Genomic DNA, 26,181 nt, shown 5'->3' on the forward strand with positions numbered 1-26,181 from the left:
TGGGCTATATGACACAGCCCTGTTTTAGGCCTTTGTTGGTAAAAATCTTCCTAGTCACGTGTGATTTTGTGATTTTTATTCTCACCCAGGTTTCCGAGTATAGGGCCATTATTGAGGCAAGATTTCCTTGGAATCCCCCAGGACACTAGTTTCTTCCACAGGGTGTGCCGCACCACCCCGTCGAAAGCCGCACTATATTCAATAAAGCATGCAAAAAGCAGTAAAGACATTGGTTTTTAGTGCTTCTTGTCCAAGATATGAAAGTGCCAGGACATTATCTAACATAGGGGAACTAGGTCTAAAACCTGTTTGATAAGGTGGAATTATGCCATTTGCTGAGATCCTTTCTTCCAGCTCTTGTAATAAAACCCTTGCATAAGCTTTACCATCTACATCCAATAAGGCTATCAGCCTGTAGTTTTCAGGGCAAGTAATGTCCCTTTTTTATAGATAGGTTGAAGTATTGATTCCTTCCATGCCGCCGGAACCACCGACAAATGTAAGCAGTCGTTGATTAAATCGGTCAGGGGTGCGTCCCAGTAGGCTTGGTCATCTCTGAAGATGCTCCCTGGCAGGCCATTGAGTCCAGGGGCCCCATCTCGCCTCTTTTGCCAAGGATAGTTTGCACAGTTTTAATGGTGATAGGGCCAATCTTGTCATCTAATAGATCCGATTCATTAAGGCCAGCGCTGTGAGCTTGATCCCCTACATATTATATGTCTACATACAAATTTCCCACATGCCTTTCCCAGTCGCTGGCTGAGATCACGTTAGTGTTTGTTTCGGAGTCGTAAAGCAATGTGCTGATCAAATCCCAAAATTCTCTACTTTTCGTGGATGGGAGCAGTGTTACCAGATGTTTCCAACGTTCTTCCGTCTCTTTTATCTTCAGCATCCATAATGCTTTTCTATAGTCTTTCCATGTCGACTTCCTGAATGCATCTGAGGCCGGAATTTTGAGCCTCTTGTAACGCCTCTCTGCCTGCCGATACCACTTTTCATACTGTGAGCATTCCTTGGATACTAGCTGCTTAACCACCCTGTTCTGTTTACACCCAGTTTGACAGGGCTGCAATCTATTGCAGAGGTGAGCACAAAGGTTTTTTTTAAGCACCAGCCCCCGTTGATCTATTATTTGACCCGGCCCCTGGTAAAGGTTTATTGGACCATTTGCCTTCTTCCATGCCTCATATTTTGTTTTGCAGGAAGCAGACCATTTAATGCGTTTTATGGTGGGGCATTCTGAGAACTGATGACCACTTGCTTTATACAGGTCTTGTCTCGTAGCCCCTAGAGCAACTTTTATTACCACTGGGTTATGGTCACTTTCAGATCTGTAAACCACCTAGTGGATAAGCACCAGCTCAGGAGTCCTGGGCTTAAAAAGATATAATCTATTGTGGATATGTCTTTAAAAGTAGGGATGCAGGTGCCCAATGCTATATTGCAACGATCAGTTATTTTTATGTCATATTCATTCAAAAAAGCTTCTAAAGCCAGTTGTACGGGACCTTGAGGCCTTCCTGGCCAAACTGCTGAATATTAAAGTCCCCTGTCAACACATACTCATGGCCAGGGTGATTATGGACAAACTCTTTCAATAGGGCCAGTGTAGATTTGGCCATCATCAATTTCTTACCTTGGTAGGGGTTAATATATATGTTTATCACGGTGACCGGAGTGATTTTTTTTTTTACAGAAGGCTAAGCCATGTACTGTTAGCAGTAGCATGTTACTAGTAGATTTCTCCCACGTTACTAGTTTAGTGGCCAGATCTAACTTAACATATGTAGCAAGGCCTCCGATGCGTCTACCAAACACATTTTTTTTAATATGCAGGGGACTGAAATGTTAAAGCCCTCTATGGCCATCGGTTCTACTGTCCATGTTTCTTGAAAGCACATTATGTCTGCCTTGTCTGGAAAAATCTTAAAGCCAGCGCCGGTTAATAACGAAGCCATGCCAGCCACATTCCACCTAATTATTTTAATTGGATTTGATTCAAGTTTGCTGGTAGTGCTTACGTAGCTGAATGCACTTCTTCCTTCTGGTAGACAGTGCTGCAGGGAGCCAATCCCATCCTTGCCCCCTCAAAGTATCATGGCACTCATTTAGCCCACCAGATTCAGCCCTACCTATATTCTTAGGCTCATCCTGGTTGGGATCACCAGTCTCCCTTATCAGACGTGTGGTTATTTTTTCCCCTGAGAATAGTGGATTCATAGCCGAGGAACCTCTCAATACATTGAGATTTTCTCTTGCCAGAGATGGTGCTTGATTTCTGGTGGATGAGGCTCGTGTGTACCAATCTCTGACTTCCTTACTAAATCTTATGCCCCAATTTTCTAAGAGGCCTTCATATTCAAAGATTCTATCAATATTACTTTGTGCCGACCACGTGGTCACTGTTGATTCAATCTCGCTAATCCATGTGAGAGTGTTACGTTTACCTCTATTAAGTCTTCTGACATTAACTTTGCAAATGCTAAAATATGATGTAGTAATCGTAGGGTATTAGATCAATTGAGAATATCCCATGACCCCTGATTACAATGGGGTAAAAATGATGGTCGACAGATCCGTGTGTTCTTGATAGATTGCAGGCTTTATCTTCAGTACCCTAGTATATTCATAATCTGTTTCTAGACGAATTTGACATCTGTTCTCACTACTCCAGACCCCCTCCTGGCCTGACCTTAAGCTTCCTGTTGATTGAGAATCCCTCTCAACTATCCCCATAGCCCCTTGCGGTACAGAGCTGGTATCTACATATCTCAGATGCTGCTGGATTGCATTGTCACTATTACTTTGTTTATTCAGACCTGCGGCCCTGTTAGAAACACGTGGCATATTATTTAACTCTCTATCTAGGTTTTCTTCAGTAATGCTACACCCACCCTCCATGCCCAAAAGGTAAGGCACTGGAGTATAGCCCATCACCTGTGCTATTTCCGTGCTCCCTGTAGATTCTTGTCCCATTACAGGCAACTCCCCTACAGCTGGTGAAGGACCCTTTGTTAACCCTGGGGCAGAAATTCTAACAGACCTAGCACCTACTATAGATGGTACTTGACTGAGTGCTATGTTAGAAACCCTCGACCCAGAGTTGATAAGTGGGAGATTATAGGTTTGTTAGCCGAAACAGCCTTACTGTCATTGATTTGGGGTTTAAACTCGATGTTAGATGGGATATCCTCATCTACAGGGCGGACGCTCAGTGTGAAGGTGACTACTGATCTCTGCATAAAAATGGGGTAAGGTGCCAATGTATCTGCGGGGTTGCTGGTTTTGTTAAGTGGTCTCTCAGTTAGGTTCCATCTTGTGTTTTTTTATTTTTTCGGATTTTTGTGTTTTTTTCAATCTCTTCTTGTCAGTAATGGCTGTTGGCCATACCCCATGCTCAACTTATGCGGCTTCTTTGACTATCATCACCGTTTTCACTTCTTGACTACTTTTCCCCAATGTGTTTGTGGGGGAAGGTTGCAACACCATCAGGGGAGGCTCATTTTGGGACGGTTTCGGACTGGTCTCTGAAGTTAGCTCATCTAGGATATCATTTTCCACAGAAATGGAGGGTTTAAGTGAAAACACCATGAGAGGTGAAGGTTTTTGTGGCGGGTCTGCAGCTTTCTCCAGATTTAACAACTCAGGATTTTTTTTTCTCACAATAATTACAGGAGATAGCGGGAGCGCCATAGGAGAGTGGGCAATTCTTACATCATGCTCCATGCTAGCCAACCCCTGAGACTTGGATACAGGGGACTCCCTTTACGGGTGTCCTGTTTCTTGCTACCAAGTGACATAGAGCTAGTTGTTTTTTCCTTTACAGTGGCACCCGTAGATATACATGACTGAATTAAACTGGATAACAGCTCTGGCAATGTTGAAAGTTTATCTAGAATTGCTTCGGTGTGATTCCTATCCTCTACCTTCCCCATTGGGGTGCAATGGTCCCACCCTTCTAACTTCCCCATCAGCGCATTCAAATTATTGTCTATCAAGAGCACATTCTGAGCCATCATATAGATTAAGTCTAATTGAATCTCCATTTTATGGGATTACCAAGACAGCGCCTTGGCAACATGGGTAGCTGTTGGTTCTTAGTTTGAGTTGGTACTAGTGTCTCTAATAGAAAACATGATTGGAGTTTATCTTCTTCCAGCTGCACATTAAAGTGGTCTGCTGCATTTTTAATAACCAAGTTTTACATCCATATGCCATCTGGGGGTGGGGGGGGAGAGGGGTTGGTTTTGAAGGATTAGACTCAACATCCTTCTCAGGAGAGTCCTCATCAAGGTCCTCCCATAGAGTCTCCTCCTGTCCTCCTTCTCCTGAAGGTTGAAAGTACTCTTGGTCTTCCCCTTCATGATAATATGTCCTCCTCCTCCTGAAGTTCAGGTGTTAAATAAGCTCGAAAATTTTCTGCTGAAATATCTTTCATTGTTGAAGATTTATATGGAATTCTAAAAACGTTCAGATCTTTGTCGAATTTGTGTTTCTTTTGAATTAATGCCGCCATTTCGGCCTCAAGCTTTTTTTTTCCTTCGATTGCGACCGCCCTGTCTTCAGAGCCTAAGGTAGAATGTTTTCTCTTCAACATTGAAGGTTCCTCCGACGAATGCTCTCCCTTAGAGCTCTGCGGGAGCGTCAGGGGCTAATAATGGAGATGCAGCATCTTTCGCCTTCCCTTTCTTCATCGAGTCCTGTATTTGAGTCCCTCTATCCTCCGGAGGTTCCCTCGAGGATTCCATGGGAGTTTCTCATGCGACTTGCCTGCGGTCGCAGAGCGTTTCAGCACCAGGGCCCCTTTTTGATGTTGCAAGTCCAAATTTTTCAGCTGAAGAGATTTAGAGGCGGTCTCTGTCTCTCTTACCTCTTTTTGCATCTTTTTCTGTGCCTTTTTTCCTTTATCCAAGATATAACAGTCTCCTTCCAATGACTCTTCTTCTGCGCCCTCAGCTGTATTTTCGTCTTTGTCACATAACAGCCAGGATCTTTCAAAGATGGTCCTGATTTCTGACCGTGAAGAGAATGTTGTGCCATTCTCTGCTTCTTCCTCACCCTCAAAGTTTTAGGTGTAAAAACCAAACAGGAGAATCAGTCTTCTCTACAGTGTACAACAGGAAGACAAAGGTCGCACACAGGAGGTTTGTCTTTCTTTGCGTATTTATGATGGCAGTTCTTACAGAACTGAAAAGGTGTCTTTTCCATCACGCCATCTGGGGAGCCCTCCGACTGGGCATTCTTGTTGCTCTGTCAGTGGAAATAAAAAAAAATGTACCTCACTGTCACTTGTTTCCTATGCCTTGTGTTTTTTCCTCTGTGACTACTTCCTTTGCCGATTTCGATTAATTCTTTGAAGTTTCTTCCTGATTTGAAGACCTCTTGATAAACACTTCCAGACAATACGGCGGACAAAAATAATCTAAAAATGGCAAAGGGGGGTGGAGACTTCCAGAGGAAGTGGGACAACGTCACAAAGACACCAAGGTTCCATTGACCCCCACAAACAAACATAGAGAAAGGACATAAACGTTTAAGGTAATAGTAAAATATCTAGATCCAACCACTAGATAACGGAATAATGCACAGCATGTGAATCCAGAAAAGATTCACGCTACAAAACTTGAACTTCCATCTCCGCAGATGTATTGCACCCATGGCCATTACCGTAGTGAACAAGCGAGGGAAACGGTAAGACCAAAAGGAAGTACAGCGAACTGATAATGCTCTTCGCCTACTGTGAACTGCAGATAACATCTATGGGTAGGTAGGACAGGGATTTCAAAGTAGCCATCCTGCAGATCCAATGTTACCATCCAGTCGCAATGGTCAAGTGCAGACAGCACCCAAGGCAAGGTGAGCATGTTACATTTGTCCTTTTTCGCCAGCGAGCTGAACAACTGATCTACAGAAGTCGGGGCGGTCTCTGGAAATATGAAAAGTGGGGAAACCAGGGGTCGTAAGTGGGTCTCAGGCTGCCTATATCACTGGGTTGGATTTTATGAAGTACCTTTCAAATATCCACTGCTGGTCAACATTAGATATGGCTTATGACGTATTTTTTTCTCTGAACTGTATCAACACATTGGTTCATGACGATGCCAATTTTGTATACTGAGCAACTGTTGAATAAAGAGATTTTCAAAAAACAAAAATTCCTTTTTCAGGAAGTAGTTGAGAGGGTACAGGTCTAGGAAAGGACGAAGGCCTCCATCCTTTTTCAGCACCAGAATGTAGCCGGAGTCGCAACCAAGATCTACTTCTGCTTTTGGTACAAGAGCCTGCACTTCCTGTCTCAAGATCGAAAGGTAGTCCTCTGATCGGGGGACAGTCGCAAATGTGGAGTTTTTTGTTGGATAAGTAGGGTGCAACCCCGCTGAACAATCTGAAGCACCCATTCATCCAGTGATTTCCTTCCACTGGGACAGGTGGTGCCGAATCTTGCCACCAACCAGATGCCCACGATGGTATGAGGGCAAGCTGAAGAGGCTTTGAGGTTGCGGCTAATTGAGGGGCTGGGGAGGCTGGGTTTGGATCGACCTCTGGCTCTGGTTCTCATAGGCATGTGAGAGTCACTTAAAGACTGTGGTGCCTGCTGGCAGTGTGGATAGGTGGAAAAGGACACAGCTGATAGCCCCTACCGCTGTGAAGGGACAGAATGTGGCTGTCACAGGGCCTCGGTACGTCCCAACCACCACGTAGGAGCAGCCTTGCCGTTTTTAAAATGATTTAGCGTTGAATCCACCTTCTTTCCAAAAAGGCACGTCCCATCAAAGAGTATGTTAATAAGCGATGTCTGAACATCCCCAGAAAAGCCAGTAGTCCTCAGCCAGGCATGATGTTGAAACACCACATTGAAAGCAATGACTCTGCCCTGCAAGTCGGTTATATTCAATACGCATCTGATGGTGAACTTTGCTGCATATCTCCCATCACCGATAGCTTGGGAGAGTATGGCTCTGGCCTCTTCCTAAACCATAGGCAGAACTTGTCAACCGCACCCCAGAGTGTATGGGAATAACAGTCCAATAAGCACTGGGTGTTTTTCAGACTGCAGTGCTAGACTCGTGAAAGAGAAAATCCTCTCTTCAAAGGTATCCATCCTCCTGCATTTTCCATCTGGTGGTGTGGCAGGGAACACCAGCATTTATTTTGACGGTGGAGGCCTGGACCACCAGGGCCGCAGTACTAGGCTTGTGTAAGAGAAGATCCTCTCTCCAAAGCTATCCATCCTCTTCTGTATCTGGTGGTGTCGTAGGGAACACACCAGGATTTTTCTTGGAAGTGGAGGCCTGGACCACCAGGCTCCTATGGGTGGGATGCTGGGAGAGGAAGACTGGATACCCATACGTGAGGCCCTGGTGGTGGGAGATAGTCTTGATCACAGGGGTGCCGTTGCAAGGTTTGTCCCTGGCCCCGAGCAGGATATTATGGAGGGCTACATTAAAGGGGAGTAAGGGTTTTGAGAAGAACACCCCACGCTGAAACACTTTTGTCAAGATATTGGTCTTGGCCTTAACCGTGAGCAGCTGAAGGTCCGGGACCACCATCACAAAGGAGGCCCCTCCTCCATAGCCACTGTGGGAGGAGAGAGAAAGTCAGTGTCTGGTGAGGTGTCACATCCCTGGCATCAATCAGGTCCTCATACCAGATGTTGCCAGCCAGCTACAGGAGTCAGAATAGCCATAGGGATTCTCACAACCCCTCCATTCATGTTCCTTAGAGTGCCCTACTGTGAAAGAGAGCTCCATCTCTAATGCAGGCTATGTGGGCCTGGATAGTGCTGGAAGCTATGTCAGGTAACACCGGTCCAGCTCTCTTTCAGAGTCAGGAATTATGATGGGTCTGGCAGCACTGGGAAGGGTGCTACTGAAATGGTCCTGAAAGAGAGTTGCAAAGTTGCCTCCGGGACCAGTCCTGATCCACCAACAGATCCTGCAACCCCTGCTCGCACAGAAGAAAGACCCATTTTCAGAGCCCCAGTCGGAGTCTTTCCCAAACCAATGGGGCGTGAAGGCACTCCAAAGGGATCTGACTGCCCAAAAATGAGGCATATGCCCACAAAATATTCTTGGATTAGGGTGGAGGTCGCTTGGGTTCCAGGAAACTCTGGGAAGCATGGAGCGGACCCAGTTTGAGGTGTGGGCTCCACAAGGACAACATGGGAGTGGGGCTTGAATTTGTGGCATTGTTCCTGCCCATCGTATGATGAATGGGATCGATGCGGATAAATTGAAGAGCTATTGAACTTCGTCTTGTGGGACTTATCTGAAGAATTCCGGGACCGTGACGATGACCAGCATAAGCAATTCCAGGAACAGTCCCAGAACCTCCCTCACAAATGTGACATGGAGCAGTACGGAGTCACATGCGAGCAGCCAACCAAATGGATTTCGGCTTCATGGTCCTGCAATCCATGCAGACTGTGGAGTCGTGGTTCCATTCCAGACACCACAGACATACCAAGTGGGTGTCTGCCACAGACATTTGCCTGTGACAGGTACTACAAAGCTTGAAACCGGTCAGTTTCTTCAAGGACATAGCCCAAAAAGCAGGTGGAAAAAGACACACAGGTGGAATTCGACAAAAAAGAAAAAAAGAAAATGTCAAAAATTAACTGAGGGGAACTCGATCGGATCAACCCTGATGTCGCGGAAAAAAAAGGCACTGAGTTCAGTGTGCTGGGGTGGCACCTATATAGGCGCAGCACACATCATTTCCAGCACAGACCACGTCAATGATGCCCCATGTAATTGAACAATGTCACCTACCAGCACACAAGGAGATTGGGCAAAACAAATCTGGATCTAGTCTGACATCTGGGGAATATTCTAAGGTATGGAATCTGATACATGGCTACTCTTGTAACTACACAAAACTAATACTGTTCGGGTGCCGTATGGGTATACAAACAAAAACATTAAAAAAACTAATTGGGGTGTGAACCAGGCTGAGGAGCAAGGGTTGGCTTTTCCCCATCTTTGTGTTTGGGAGATGAGGAGTGAGAGGAGAGGGAGTTGGAATGGGTTAACGTGTAAGGGTATATGCATAGTGGTAACAGAAGGGCACCATAGATTATCTTTGCACTACCAGGCTCTTCTCAATAATGGGCCAGTTACTAGATCGAACTGCAAAAGTGAAGATGCATCAAGCTGATAACCACTGCCACGTGTAACAACTTCTCCTGGTATTACATCAGCACATGTATGCTCTAAAATGAGACAAAGTGCCAGGAGCCAAAAGGCAGAGGCGCTCTACTAGCTAGAGTGACAGCTTCAACCTACCTCCTAGTCCCCAATGAACAAGAGACTACCCCATTACATCTCTCTCTAACATACTTGAAACAGCAATGAAAGTATTCAGACACTGGGCCCCCGAGCACCACGTGGTGAGCACTAGTCTGGGTCCCGTGAGGAAAGAGGGCATGACCCACACATCATGGACTGCCTGAGTATTTGAGCTGTAGTTGTTCATATGTGATGTATCAGGATAGAAATTACTATGAAACCACCAAGTCATGGTGGAAGCTTAAGACCAGGAAAGAATTGCTGCCTCCTAGAAAAGGACATCGATGATACAGCATACTTAACATTTTCTACTAATAACAAACTAAGATATCTTATTACTGAGAATAGAATTCTATGCATTTTGAGCTCAAATAAACAGAACAACATTTTAATAAATGTGATTGTGTTCTCACCAGCTGCAGCAAAGTAGGCACTAGGCTGATGAGTCTGCAGCTCAAGCCCAGCTTCATCGTCTTCCATGGCCCTTGATTTTCATTGGTCAAAATTCCTGTTAAAGAAAAAAGAAGCATTTAATATGGCAGAAGTTTAACTCTGTAATGATGTTAGAAAGAGTGCACTTGGTACCAAGTATCTAGAAACGAGTGATTTTATGAGTAAAACACCTCCGCAGTTAAAATTCTAGGTCTGTAGTTTATATTCCTCTTTAGTGGAAGATAGAAGTAGTTACTGTTTCCTCTTTTCAGGTAAACAGAGGGAATAGTGGTTTATCAGTAAAAACCACACTGGATTTTGCTGCACTTTAACTACTTTGACGCCTTTTGGTATCAAAGCAGCAGAATTAAGCGCTTTATCTCTAAGCAGTTTTCGGTGGTGGATGCTCCTACCATTACCCTCTTGGGCACAGCCACTAAAGAAGCCATTTTGACATTTTGCAAGGTTACTGGACTCCACGAATCTATGTCCACATTCACTTTGGGAGCACAGCTCACCTCATATGGATTCAGCTCACTGTACACTGCACATTGCAGTGTAGTGGCTATCAGGTTCACAGATGAACTATGAGGAGGGTCTCAATCGAGGGAAATAAGCACCACCTTGATATCCTCCTTCGCTGAGAGTGGGTCAAAGCTTTGCTTTTTGAAGGCTCAAATATCTGGATTGTGAAAATAAAGCTCACAGTACCTCTAGAATTCATTTCCACTCAAAGTGCTGTACCTAACAGTCCTGCTCTTAGAATTACATGACAATGATAGAATAGCATACCTATGGAATTTGCATCCCCTGATTCATAAAGACAATCACCACTTTGTGAACATATTAAATTATCAAGACCAGATATTGAAGTAGTCCATGCACCAGTTTTTCATGAAGCTGACCTGTCTACACTGCATACAATAAGTTATAAATTCTACAAGTTACTCTGTAAGCTGCAGATAGTGCTGCTCAGGAACATGGATATCCCTGCTCTGTATTTCCCAGTACGTGCTGAAGTCTGCACAACTTGAGCAAAAACATGTGCATGTACCCATTCAGAGCCTGCAAACTGAAAGAGTTCCTGTTCATAATATAGCCACATGATCACCAAGTTTAAAGTGCATTTTTATTGCGCCTATGTCAAAATGAGCCATGGAAGGCGAACAAATTACAAAAATCACATGTACAGACTATGGTGATGTATTTAAAAGACTCATATTGGGTTCTGCTCATTCCCCAGACCCCTCCCCCACCACTCACCTGGAAGGAGCACAGTCCCTGCACTGCTTTCAAATAAACAAAGACTGGCATGTTTGGTATAAATCAATTCTTAGCGGTCCTTGTGCTGGGTTTCAAACACAAATCATATTTTTATGGCCAACAACATAACAGAGTTTTCTGATGCAGGCAATTGTACAGGCAAAGATCGCAACGATTCCTGCAGCTCATGAAGTTGCACCACCACCTCAGCTGCACAGCAGCAGAGTTTGCTCTCACTAAGGGCTGTACAGCTAAGAGTCTGCATATTAATTTCTTAACAGACTTTTCCCTTTAGACTTCAGACAATACTACCACATGTTTCAGCGCACCCCTTTCTTGCTATCTTGAGACAAAGCACTGGCAAGAGTGACACTCGTTCCCAGTAACTGAGCATCCCACAAAATACACATCTTATGTGCCAAATATAAAATCTTCTTTCAGTTGAAACTTGTCTAAAGAATAACGCAGCAAAAGGGTGTGTTAAATGCTCAAAATTAATATTTTCATCCGCTCCATTTCCATACGATCCAATCAAAATCTTAATATGGTCCAAACATCACAACTTGCAAATGATCGCAAATGATCAATATGCATCCTGGGCATAGGGTGGGGCCGGACTCCTCAAAAGGAGTTTATCGGGAAATGAGACAGGCAGGAAGGTGACATAAATAAAGTTACTTGGAAAAGCAAATTCAAGGAAAACATATAGAGAAGAGAAAGAGGAGAGGAAAGAAGTAAGAAATAATTATTAGGAATGTAAGAGGGTAGGACGGAAGGGGGAGGAGCCAAAATGGCGGCCGGGAAGGGCACCTAATCTGTGAGCTCCGTCCCGGACTCGCTGCAAATATCCTGTAGGGCGCACCCGGAGTCTCATCGGCGCTGGGGAGAGCGTGATCTGCCCCCTGCGGACTAGCGCGGACCGGAGGAGCTGTGTGTCCGCGGAATTGGTGCCTCGGCGGCAGGGCCTGCTTCGCAGCTGGGAGACGGTACACGAGGCGATTGAGCCGGCGGCGCTCGGCGCAACGCGGGCCGCGCTTGGTGAACCCGATCGCGGGTCCCCGGAGCGCTCGGGCGGAGTGCCGGTGAGAAGGTGCTCTCATCGGTGAGCGATTGGCTGGGACGGCGGACTTGGGCCGGGGGAGGCTTTTTTCTCGCCCCCCGTCGGAACTCTTCTGCGCTGCACGGAGGGCCGAGGCAGCTCCCGGCGCCCCTGCGGAGCAGTGCGGCGCCTCCACTCGGCACGGTGGTGGCCCCCGGATGGGGCACCGAAAACAGTGACAATTTATCAGGAGGTCAATCGCCCACTGGGGGCCCAGAGGAGAAAGCCTGTGCCGGAGGAGGCTAGGGCGATTGATTGAAGCGCAGCGCCGTTGCAGGCCTGCCCAGCTACGAGGTGGGCACTCGAGAGCTGGGGCCGCGGCTCCCAGCCTGGAGCGGTGAATGCTGCGCACGGAGGCAGCATCCACACATTATAGAGGTACGGAGGGGGGGGGGGGCTGGGGGGCACGGGTCCCGGCTGCGGGAAGAGCGGCGCGGTTGGGGCTTCCCCTCCCCCCCTTCCCCTCCATCGAGGTACTGGCACCGGGGAACATAGATTGCAGCGCACCACGTGCAAAATTCTGCCCCCCCCGCACTCGGAGCACGTTGTCCAATGTGTGGAGCACTGGAGACTTGCGGGCACTAACCCAGGAGGCCAACTAGTGAAGAACTGGGCCCAGGCCGTGTGCGGGGAGGACACACTCAAGAACTGGGCTTGCTGCCACCGGGCTGTTACAGCCAGCTGATCCCCTCCCCGACCCGGGAGACCACGGAACTCGGCCAAACGAACGGAGGGGTAGATGAGAGCCCGGATGGGGGGGGCGGATCTCTGCTTCCCTTCTAATCTGCCTTTGATTCCCTCGCTTCATCTCTTGCCACTCCCCCCGTCGAGCGCCTGCCGCCCGCTCTCACCAATGTCCTCGTGGCATATGGCATATTAGCACAGGAGACACACAAATATGATACTACAAGGGGTACATCACACATTTTAAGGCAACTCATCGCTGGGGTCGCCCGGCTGGAAGGTAGCCCCCGCATCAGACTGATAATAAGCAGGAGTACGAGCCGGATAGCTAACATTAGAAACGAGCACCGCCTAAGCTCTACCTGCCTAAGTGAAACCCAAAGTGCAGGGAAGTATGCACTAAGTCAACAACGTATGGTAAAAGTGCACTTTGCTGTGAGGACAGCGCCAGGACGCAATCCGCTGCACCCTACTAGGCACCTCTCGGACTTGCACAATGGCTGGTAGGCCCAAATCAACCAAGAATCAAGACCGAAATATCCATGGACCGAAGCCCAGCGGCCAACAGACAAATCCGACCCTACAAACATTAGAGAGCACACTCATGACACACTCCGCGCAATTCGAAAAAGTATTACAGGCGATTAGGGACACTAAATCCTCTCTGGAAAACAGAATAGATGCAGTTTCACAAAACCTGAATTTACTTCGCGTGGATCATCGTAAACTGTCGGAAAGAGTGAAATCGGCAGAAGAGGGGATGTCCGAACTAACCCCTATGGCCAAGGACAATCAAAAACAAATTCAACGTCTGGATGCGGAGATGAAGGTGTTTTGGAGACGGGCAGAAGAGGCAGAGAGTAGGTCGCGCCGCAACAACGTTCGCTTCTTGGGGTTTCCCGAAAAAACGCAGGAGTTAAGCACGGAAATATTCCTAGAACAATGGTTAAAGAAGTACTATATGGTGCTCCATCGAAGTTCTTCTCCGTGGAAAGGGCGCACAGAATTCCGGGAAGACCTCCGGTCTCAGGTCAGCCACCCAGACCACTGATTGCCAGATTTTTAAATTACAGGGATCGAGATGCAATACTACAACAGTTCCGCAACAAAGGCCCATTTAGCTATGAGGACTCAGTCATCAATGCCTATCCAGACTTCACACAAGAGGTGCAAAGTCAACGTAACTCCTATGTTAAAATCAAGCAGCGCTTACGTGAGCACAATATTAAATATGCTTTATTGTTCCCTGCTAAATTAAGAGTGGCAACGGAGGACCGCATTCACATATTCACTTCCCCTGAGGACGCCTGGACATGGCTACACGCCAAGGGGCTTGCGCGCCCCAGAGAGGGCACGGAAGGAGATGAGGAATGGCTAGTCTCCACCTCAAGGAGGCGTTCTAGGAGGCGTCCTAAGGGACAACCCACTGACCAACAAGTAGCAGAAGAAAGAGCAAAAGTGTTGAAAGAAACTCCCCTATTAACGCAGAACAATTTTTAGGCAATCCGGACGACCCCCGAGATCAACATGGACTCTGACACGGCCAGCTCTGACGCTACAATAACAGGAGAACTGAAAGGACCGAAACTCACCCCCAGAACTGCAGACAAACTCTAATTACACACAGCCGTGCCACCTCATCATTGGTACTCACAGTTGACACAGCCGCCCGGCGTAGGAAGCTCCAGGGCAGCAGAGGACGCCGTAGGTCGCAGACCCCCAACGTGGAGTATCTTTTGCACAAACCCACTTCTGACTGTTGAAGTGCACTTTGAGGGCTGGAGGGGGGGGATTACACTCTGGGGGCGCCCAACTGCACTGGCAGACTAAGTCTGCGGAAAGATGTGAGCCCCGCAAAAGAGCCACATCTGGTCGACATGATAGCTCCACCACGGATATCCAGACGGATACAGGTTTTCTTACACACTCACTGGTTGAGTAGTTTCACACCAGTTAATAGTTGGGTTAGGGAACCAGTTGGGGTGGGAGGGGGGAGTAAACCAGTTAAAATACACACCACAGATCCATTCAAAATGCAGGGAACACTGCTGATAATGGTAACCTTAATAAATAGCACTGCTGGAGGGGCTGCAGCCTGGAAGGATTTGGTGAATGGGAGAAATCCACGATTAGTCACAATTTATAAAGTCACATGGCACCAAACGCGAAATGCAACACACACCAATATGATATAGTGACATGGAATGTAAGGGGCATGGGAGCGCCAGGTAAAAGATCCCGAGTACATGCACGCCTTAGGCGACAGGGCATACATATTGCTATCCTGCAAGAGAGACATTTGCTGGAGCCAGACTTGCGGGAGCTGCGCGCGAAGTGGGGAGTACAGGTTATAGGCACATCATATTCAGCTTTCACAAGAGGAGTATTGATATGGATAGCAGGAGGCGTCCCATTTCTCCAAACGGCACACAGAATAGATCACGGGGCAGATTTGTGGTGGTGGAAGGCCAGTTAGATGGCAGACAGCTGTCTTTAGTTGGCATATATGCCCCAAACAGTGGGATAGCGGGATTCCTGGGCACGCTCACGCCGGCACTACTGACAAACCCAATGGCCCCGGCCATCTGGGGGGGGGGGGGGTGATTTTAATAGCACGCCGACCGCAACACTAGACAGGTCCAACGCCCAAGAGAGCTTGATAGCAAAGAGAACTGCCACGAGTCCACTGCAGACATGGGCAGGTGATATGAGACTCTATGATATATGGCGCATGAGACATCGGCAACATAGGGAATACTCATTTTACTCAGTCCCACACAAAACACACACTAGAATAGATATAATATGGGGAACCCAGGAAATAGGCGCACTGGTCAACGGAACAGAATACTTAGCGAAGACTTTATCAGATAACTCCCCACTGAGAATAACACTGAATTGGGGCAAGAGAGGTCAAGGGATTCCCACGTGGAGACTGCAGTTGGACGCTCTTGAAGACCAGGCATTTGTAGAAACACTGAACACCACATTGAGGCAGTACTGGGAAACAAGTGATTCAACCTCAAATTCACGAGCTGTAGAATGGGATGCCCACAAAGCAGTGGTAAGAGGAGAATGTATCTCCACCACATGGGGAGTAAGACGCACCTTGCATACAGAAATTGGTAAATTAGAAAAGGAGCTTAGAACAGCAGAAATAGCAGTGGCGTGCAAGGAAATTCCCTACACAGCGCTAAAAGAAGTGCGCACAAGACGCTCCCCTACACCCCGCTTATCCCACTGGACCGCCTCCCAGGGTGGACTGAGGACGCGACGCACCCACCATCCGTGTGGTCAGAGGCGGGCATACAGGTAGTGGGCGACTGCTTTGAAGACGGTAAACTAATGACATTTGAAGCCATACAGGCTCTCACCGCAGTGAACCCCGGACAATTCTTGGCTTACCATGCCATATGTCATGCAATTAAAAAAACATGGGGGGCAGGAGCCCTAGAACCAGAGACTTCTCCTATAATACAGCATATATTACAATATGATGCCCAAGCAAAAGTAGTATCGAGCCTATATAAGATCCTCAGCAAGCCCCCTGAACCTGACTTAGAGAGGGCTAGGGAGAGGTGGAACACTGTCCTTCCTGTCCCGATCCCCCAAGAAGATTGGCTGAAAGCTCTACATCACGTCCAGGGGGTGTCGAGAAATCCCAGATTTCGCTGCACTCAGTTTAACTTCACACATCAAACGTACTTATCCCCAGCTAGGATAAAGCGAATGTTCCCCGAGACGGAGCCGGCATGCCCTAGATGTAAAGCGCCATTGGCACACTTTACCATATGGTCTGGGAGTGCCCCCGAATACAAATAGTGTGGAATGAGGTGGTAAAAGAAATCACGGAATTGACAGGATTCAAATTAGAAGTAGATCCTAAGTCCTGCCTATTGGGGCTGAGGACAAGAGTAAAAAAAACACAGACATCTACATAAATTTGTGGATCTAGCCTGCGTGATGTATAAAAGACTGATAGCAATGCACTGGAAAGCGCCCAAAGCACCTGATCAGAAATCCTGGCACACCCTCACATTGCGCTGGGCCCGCACAGAATATCAGGTACTAAAGGAACTAGCACGAGATGGTCAACAACATACAGGGTGCAAAGCTTGGGAAACATTGGTAACCAGACTTGAGGCCAAAAATGATGATAAACCTCCATGAAGTAGGGAACACATTAAATAAAATGCACTCAGTCGATACCTGCCTGCACATAGTACAATTAGGCAACACTCTGATGCGTAATTTATTGATAAGGAGTAAGTACCCTCACCCCTTGCGACACCTGTTTGCTCGCCTACTAGCTCATGAGAGCTAGACAAATGCAGTGCAAATACTCAAGCATCTCCACCACACCTCACTATACAACCCACAAAAGGGATCTCCTAACCACTACAAAGGCTGGGCTCAGCAGAAGACAGACCATCCCAGTAATTATATGTGACGGGCTCCTCAGCGCCACAATACACGCTCAGGAATCCAGCCACTACAGCAGGAAATTATATTGATTGTTATAAGCGGATCTAATTAGTGTGTAATTAGGGTTGTTTAGTTGTTTGAATGTAACCTAACCAGATAAACTTAATCCTGTTGAAGAAATTATAAAAGTATGCCATATGTATCTGTAATGGAAAATAAATAAAATATCTTTCAAAAGAAAAAAAAAGGGTAGGACGGAAATAAAAGCCAATTTTTTTATGAGCACAGGAAAACACCATCTCCATGATTTCTTGTAGAGCCAAAAAAATAAATGCATACAACCACTGTTTTTGTGTGTGATTTTTCCAACATTGCAAAACCCCACCAGAATTCACAACAAATAAAAACTAAAAACAACAAAGCCCACAAATAGTAAAAAAGACTCTCTCAACCAGGAGATAGGGGCTTGCAATGCATATGTTCTGCAAAATATCAATTTCAATGCAGGTCCTCTTCAAGTTATGGGTGAACAATCAGTATGGCTTACAACACCTAAACTTTTTCAAAATGTCTAAATCATTAGTTCTTATGCTGCCTCATAAAAATGTTATATTTTGACCTGTACTCCAGGCCTAAATATGACGAGGTCTACGGCAGCTAGTGAACCAATAGGCAAATGAAACCCTCCAAAATGTGCATGCCTTACCTAAAGTGAATTCCCAATATGTTTCATCCCTCCGAGTTTTATTTATTAGTAACTGTCAACATGTCAGTTCCAACCTAAGCCACTGTTTTAAGGATGGCAGTTCGGGCTGGACTGTTCCCATGAGGAGCAGGATCAAAACTTATTTGTATATGGCTTGGACCAAACTGAGGTGGCATGGCGGGTGAAAAATGATGGACTGGGATTGTTTTTGTACTCTAGAGTTGGCGGCACTAGTTTTTCAATATGTTTTTGTTGTTTTGTAATGAAAACCTATCTTGACTTTGGCTTTAAGGTTTTTTTTTTAAACTATAAAGACTAATTTCAGTTTTTCTACTAGCTTATTGTTAAACAAAGCAAATAATCAAATTCAAAACTTATCATTAGTCTTCATAGGCAATGCCTGAAACAGATACTGGATTAGGGTCCTCTGGAAGAGCCTCTTGTTTTGTGCCCAGCATGTAGTTGGCATAGTTAACTGTTTTAATTAATCTTCAAAAACCCTTCAAAGTACTAGAGTCAATGTACATTCAATATTTCGAAGTCCCTGTTTTTGCTGACGGTTGTACCACGTGCAGAAATGTTGTGGTTGGTTCCTTTTGATATTAACCATTCCTATTTCCATGCAGTGGATTCAACAGAAAGACACTCCCTTACCGCAAATAACTATTTTCTCTATCAAGACAGAGGGACAATCAATATTATAATAACATCTAGTACTTTTGCTGTATACACCTTCAGGCATGTATCAATATTTTACAGTCACCGCGCTGTAGTTAATTTCAATAATCTATCCCACTTAGCTTTCCCTATTTTTAGACATACAATTGTGTATCAAAACAGGTACGCTACATAAAACATTACTGCTCCGTGGGGGTATTATCAATTGATCAGGTGTAATTTTTCTTGCCCAAACTTTCCTCAAGTTAATAGTCCTGGTTTTATTCAAGTTAATAAAAAGCAATATTTGATAGCAAGGGTAAATAAAGCTATCAATTTATTTGCAGACCTGTTGGAGCAGATCTTAATACAACAATATAATCAGCATCCATCAGTAAGTTAATTTCCCCACCATTAAATACCTCCACCTACCTGGCCCGTATTGGTGGAGGGGGGGTAGACGAAAACAAACGTTTCTCATTAACTCTGATATGTCGACAGGTAAAGACGGAAGACCACAGAAACAAGTACTCACACTTGCTTGAGGCCATTCTTTACTAGAATAACAAGAAACAAAATTGTTGGAGAAGCTTACAATTCCCTTATGCAGGTGTCTTAAGGAATTTAACGAAACCTTTGGGAAACCTCAATTTGATCATATCACTTACAAATAGCTATAGTCAATGCATTTAGAACAATTGCTTCCTACATATCACTTTTTTTTTTATAAACCTCGAAAGGTCATGATCTTATCAAGTGTTATTAATCTGCTCCAAGGATACTTTGCTGTAGCTGAAATGGTAGAGACCAAATCTTGGCATAGATTGATGGGCCTGCTTGATAAAATTATTATGGATATTTTGACCCTATGCACTGGGTCACTTAACTGAATTAATACATTTGAAAAACCCCACCTTTATGGCATAGATTAACTGGATCAAAAAACAGTCTAATATGTGAATTAAGCAGAGTGTTCAAAAGGAAGAGCTTAGTTTACCCAATACAAGTTTTCAGAGTAAGCCTACCACAACTGCTCAAGTATGGGTGTTACTTTTTTGGGAAATTCATTATAAATCATTTTAGCTACATAGGACCATAAGTCTTGAATGTTCCTCTGGCTTTATGACTACCTCCTGTGTGGTAGGTAGGTGCTATAATCCTCATTATTAATCATAATTTAATCATACTAATATTATCATATTAATCATATCAAACATATCATATTAATCATATAATCATCATTATAATCATCATCAGGCACCATAATCAATAATTTATCCAGCACCTTAGCCACTGAGGCACTATTCGAGGAAATAATGATGAATAACTGCATCATGTCCAAGCACTATATTTCATCAAGAAATATGAACTTGAATATGGTACAACTGGTGTAAAGGAAACACACAATTGTGAAATTTCTAAGATGGAACCAGTCTTGACAGGTTTCAATTAAGATCATCAGAGCAGCAAAGAGGTCCATGTGTGTCTTTCTTGGCATGACATATAACATTAAATAACAATATATCAAACTTGTACTTGTTACAAAAACACACATTTCAAAGCCATCTATTCTGACAATCCACATGACCTTGCACCCCATTCCATTTATTTTGATGAGCCTAGTACAGCAAATCCTTTAATGGTCTGATTTCTACTGGAGGGTGAAGCAAGTTCAATAAACACCATATAGTTAGTCAAATTAAAATCCTTAGTGAGTCGTATCTGGCAGGCAAATAATATAGCTCAAAAATCACTGATATCAAGCTATATTCAAATGAGTAGTATTCCAGCTCACAAACAAAATGTTGTTATTGGGAATTCTATGCTTTTGTTATCCCAGAGCTATTGCATCCATGTAAGAACTTTGTCGACCAAGACAGATCATCCTTTCCAAGAGATCCATTATTGGACTCTGAAGCAAGCACATGTTGAGGGCCCGCAACAAGAGAAACCTTCCAAGAGGTTGCCTCTTATTTAATTTTTAGTGGTCAAGTAATTTGAACCTAACTGAAGGTCGAAAGGTTGTCTGAAAGATGAAACACTGCCATAATACAAGATAGAAGAACATGAAGCCCCCTACAACACAGTTTGTCAGCATGTTGTCAATGTACATAACAAATGTGCATGATAGAAAGAGCGACCACAAGTGGAGATAGATAATAATGCTCTTCGTTTTTGCAACAAAAAAAAAGTAACTAAACTCGAACTGCTCATTTGCACACACACTTCGAGAGGACGGAATGAAAAATACAGAAGAAATTACATTGATTCAAGCCATCATTTGTCATAACATGAAAATAAATCTATAAATAAGTACAAAGTATCTGGCACCTTGTTGGGGTGCAAAGTTTGAAGGTAAGTCTTCTTGTACAATACAAGTTTATTTTACTTTACAAGCATCAAGTTGAGACAGGAGAGCCTCCGACGTTATGGATGTCCAACTCTTATTGATAGCTAGTAATTGTTACACGTCTGGACTGAAAGTTTGGATGGGGTCTATAATTGGGTACAGGGTATTATTTAAAAAAGAAAATCTTGTAGGAACCACACCCAACACCATTTTTTTCATATGCAACTTATTTCTGTCCCTTGATCGATTTAACAATATACTTCCAACAGCCCATTATTAGGAGTTCAGATATTTGTGAGCATATTTTTTGACTGAACTGCTTTATTTTCCCCACAAGGGGCGATATGAGCATGAAATCCAATCTAATAACTCAAGGGTCTTCAGTTCATGCACGAGCCCATATTACAATGTTTGCCAAAAGAACTCTTAGAGAATGGTCATTCAGGAGAGGGCCATGGAATATCTTCGGTCTCCACTAAAAAGATATTAAATAATAGTGAACTAGATGGTTTAAAGAAACCCTCAAGAATGGTGGTTTAAACATGCAAGGGACTAATCGTCATCCAATACATGTTTAGTTAATAATTATAATGTTGTTTTAACAGTTTGAACAGCATGTGGTGGGGAAGTGGTGTTCAGTGTTAAGTGGAGTGATACTGGTACAGGCAGAAGCCAACCATTCTAAAATAGATGGTAATGCATATTTCCTATAGAAGCTATCCAGGAAATCACAAATACTATGATCATTATAATCCCCGTTTGTGTGCTTCTGCTCGTTAGTTACATGCTGTTTTTCTAAAAGATAATCTGAAGAAACCGAGTCATAGTGTGAACATCTATTTCACAAAATCTTCACATCAGAAATCTGATTTACAATTTAGAAGATGGCGAAGGATACTTCAAAAGACTGGGGAAACTCATACCAGAGAAAGGGGATGTGGTATCAGAAACAGCCAACCTTATGTTATACTTATGTACCACAGAAATGATCTCATAGTTGGAACATAGGCACAGATGGATTTTATGAAAAGTAACAACGCATTACACAATTTATTTTTGGATTCTTAGGCCGCAGGTTTGTAGGTATAACAGTTTGACAGGGTATTGCATTGGAAGGCATGTTAACTATTGGTCCATTGTATGCACTAACTCAATGATAAAGTCATTTTACAATATACAATGACTGGGGGGCACTCAGACGTTTTCAGTCCAGACGTATATCAAACACCCCAAAAAATAAACAGGTTCTCAACAAACAAAATTTCTGCCGACTGTCCGCATCATGCTCCATGTCAGCTTTATTGTTTATGAATTCACCTAAAGAGAAGTGGATAGTAAATTAAGAGGTAGTGGCTGATAAGGACGGTGTGCAAAATAACTGTACACATAAGCATGCCTCTGTTGTGCATTAAATATCAGTGTTTTAGGGTACCACCCTTTCCCATCCTTCCCGATTGCACAGTGACTGAGTATATGCAATCACTTTACAGTTTCATGTTTATTGCCAGTAAAAGTGGGGAGGATTGACCTTAGCCCGAAGATATACAGACTACCGTCCAGTTTCCAGTCTCTTAAAGATGAAGATGGCACCTTCATAGTCATGATTATGGATTCAGACTTGAGAGAGACGGTTTTTCATAAAGGAGCAACATTAAAGTAAAACCTGCAGGTGAAGGAAGGTCAACCCGCCTTTTCAGAAATCGCAATGCGGTATAGAAGAGAAGACTCCAAGTAATAAGAAGTGGGGATAAGGAGTTAATGAATCTGAATGTCACTTAAACCCCTTGATACCGAGCCCAGTGAAGGTCCTCCGTGATGCCAAATGTTATTTGTTTACTTTAACTGAGGCAACCAGGACCTTTCTGGAGGATAATAAATCCAGTGATCATGTAAATAATGCTGCTTACGGACAGTGAGGAAAATTAAAAGTGGACCAAAGGAATTGCTCCGACACCCGATCCCCGAAGGCATTATGACCATTTGTGGAGTGGATAAAAATACGAAATTCATGAATATGGGAATACAATTAATGAAGCAGTATGTCTACTCAAAGTTTCTTCTTGCTTTTGCTTCAATCCCTCTTCCTCTTGCCTTCTTCCACCCTTCCACCCTTCCTTCTCCTTGTTCTTTTACAGTCTTTGTTCTCCCTTCACCAACCTGTTTATACGGTTTTATGCCATTAGCTTCACTGCAGCATGCTAGTTGCTTTTTCCCCCTCACAAGATGGTGCATTATTAAAATACACAGTACAACACACAAGAACGATGGTGACATATGAATATTATACCGCAATGTCCAGCTTTTTGAATGAAAAAGATTTAAACTGAAAACTGACTTTAAAAACCATTTTCAAGCTAGTCTTGCTGCAATAAAAGGTGTGTGAAAATATACAGAGTAGGGCCTCAAAGATCTCACAATACAAGATCACCACATATTCAATATAAATAAGCTTTTTGGAACAGACGAGACAAAGAAAAAACATAAATAATTCATATTTTAGGGCCAAGCATAGACAGAGCACAATAATACATTAAACACTGGTACTGCTCTCTCCTTCATGTTGCTTTCACCATCCTCCTTCCAGTATCATTGTTTCTTTTCACCTGCACCCATCCTGCTGTCCGTTGTTTCCCATCCCATCCGCCTTCCTACAGCTATCTGTTTTGTTCAACCTCCTGCCCTCCTAGAAAATAGATAAGAAAGCCTTGGAGAACAAAGAGAATGCATCTGGATTACCTATCTGTCTGCCCTCTCCATTGACTCCGGAGCACTAAGCCATGTGCTGAGCAGAAGATGGTTACTTTTTAGAGACATTCTCTTCAACCTGGATAGTAAATTGTTTTCACTAAGGGGGCGATTATGAATAATACAATTACCTCTGGCTAGATTAAACGATTCTTATGCTTGATAAAAAGTATATACAACCAGGCGACTGTATAAATAGGGTGGTATATGTAATATGTCTCTCTTTCCTTTCTCTTTTTTCATCTAAACTACTTTATGCACAAGCATTTCTTTTCGGAGCACTCCTCCGCATACTTTTATTTTGAGAAACCAGGTGTGTGTGTGTGTGTGTGTGTGTATGTATATAATGTATTTGGCGTTTTTCGGAATATAGAAAAATGTATACACTCAAAAGTGTTGTCTTGTGTGATGTTAAATTTACAGATATATTATTGCCGCTCCCTTACAGGCAGTAATAGTACCTACCCCCACTTTGAGTTATATGGGAGAGGATGTAGCACAGCGGTCAGAGCGACCATCTTGGGAGCTGGAGACTGGGTTCGAGCCTCTGTGCAACGTCGTGTGATTCTGGGCAAATCACTTAATCTCCCTGTGCCCAAGGACAGTGCCTGGAGACCCTCATGGGTGATATGGATAAGTTACTTACCTGTAAATCCTAGTTCTCTTCCAGGGGTATCCTCATCAAAGTCATAAACATTGAATATTCCCGCCCTTGTGCGGGGACCCCGGAGCATATATAAAATACACACACATTATACATGTGTAAAACAGCAATGCAGGCTATAATGTTAAAACAGGCTCAAATGCTTTATTTCTATGATTTTTTTTTTTTTTTTTTAATATTATAAAATTACAATAGAGAATAAATATCTACGCAAGCCCCCAAAACTGGGCTTAGGGAAGCAAACAGCAGTAAACTCTAGAGAAAAAGAGAAAAAACTGCATTGAAAAACAATGGAGCATTCTTAGCCAATAGGCTGCATGCAGGTTAACACAGGAGAACCATAAAAACGTTGGCACCGTGCCTTTAAGACCCTGAGCACCTCCAGTATCCCACCATGCCTCAGGGGTGAAGGAAAGGTGACAGTTGGTTTACAGTTAGGTCAGTTCTTTTTACGGTGACAATCTGTGTAACTGATTCAAAATACAGTCTGTCCTGCACTTCTAGGAGACGTGCGTCCGGGGAGGAGGGTGGGTTGTTTATGACTTTGATGAGGATACCCCTGGAAGAGAACTAGGATTTACAGGAAAGTAACTTATCCTTCTCTTCCAGGGGATCCTCATCAATAGTCATAAACATTGAATAGATTAGCAATCCCATCCCTAAACCCTGCGGACTGTCCGATAGAAGTGCAGGAATAGATACGTATTATGCAAATAAATTTCTCAGAGAGGCCTGCCCCACTTGGGCATCCGCTCTTGCATCTGAGTCTAAACAGTAATGTCTAGTAAACGTATGCACAGACTTCCATGTAGCAGCCTTACAAATCTCAGATATTGGAACATTGTTAAGGAGGACAGCAGTAGCCGCTTTTCCCCTTGTGGAATGCGCTTTTGGCCTCGCTAGTAATTGTTTATTAGCTAGCTGGTAAGTAGTAACAATACAAGAAACTATCCATCTTGATATCGTTCGTTTAGATGCTGCCTCTCCTGTCCTCAAATGACCATAATTTACAAACAAGCGGTTAGAGTGTCTAATCGATTTTGTCTTATCCAGATAAAATTTCAGCACTCTTTTCAAGTCTAAGGAGTGCAATGCTTTCTCTGCCGGAGTCTCCGGATTGGGAAAGAAAGTCGGTAAAGATATAGTCTGATTGATATGGAATTCTGACACCACCTTCGGAAGGAAAGATGGGTGAGTTCGCAGAACCACTCTATTGTCATGAAAAACCGTGTACGGTTCTTTGGAAGACAAAGCCTGGATTTCGCTGACCCTCCTCGCTGAAGTAATGGCCACTAGAAAAGCCGTCTTCCACGTAAGGTGTTGTAAAGAGGCCTTATGTATAGGTTCAAAAGGAGGGCCCATAAGTTTTGCCAATACTATGTTCAGTTCCCATGGAGGAGAAGGTCTCCGAAGGGGCGGAATTTTTTTTTTCAAACCTTCTAAGAAATCCTTGACTACAGGTTTCGTAAAGAAGGATTCCTGAGAAAGGTGACTTGCGATAGGCTGTAATAGCAGACAAATGTACCTTAATAGATGATACCTGCAGACCGGACTTTGCTAGATGAAGCAAACAGGACAGTATGACATCCTCCTGAGCCCGTATGGGATTCTGACCTTGTTGACAGCACCATATGTAGAATCTCTTCCACTTATAAGCGTAAGAACGCCGCGTGGAAGGCCTTTTGGACTCTTTCAAGATGTTCATGCACTCCTGTGAGAGCCCTAGGTGCCCATACTGCAGGAATTCAGGAGCCATGCTGTTAAGCTCAGAGAGGGTAGGTTGGGATGTAGAATTCTGCCCTCCATTCTGCTCAGAAGATCCGGTCTGCACGGCAGCCTCCTGTGAGGTTTTTCCGACAGGTTGAG

The 26,181-nt window shown here is 44.2% G+C and overlaps 1 protein-coding gene across 2 annotated transcripts in view; it reads right to left on the minus strand.

Moving 5' to 3' along the window:
• Positions 1 to 26,181, minus strand: part of ZFX (zinc finger protein X-linked) — a 543,920-nt gene that overhangs the window by 474,995 nt on the left and 42,744 nt on the right. For both annotated transcript variants that reach the window (XM_069204818.1, XM_069204819.1), the window contains exon 2: positions 9,704 to 9,798. In XM_069204818.1, coding sequence (XP_069060919.1) covers positions 9,704 to 9,770 — 67 coding nt within the window. In that variant the 5' untranslated portion in view covers positions 9,771 to 9,798. The remainder of the gene's footprint in view (positions 1 to 9,703; positions 9,799 to 26,181) is intronic.

The sequence above is a fragment of the Pleurodeles waltl genome, chromosome 8 (genome assembly GCF_031143425.1).
Source record: "Pleurodeles waltl isolate 20211129_DDA chromosome 8, aPleWal1.hap1.20221129, whole genome shotgun sequence".
Lineage (NCBI taxonomy): Eukaryota > Metazoa > Chordata > Amphibia > Caudata > Salamandridae > Pleurodeles > Pleurodeles waltl.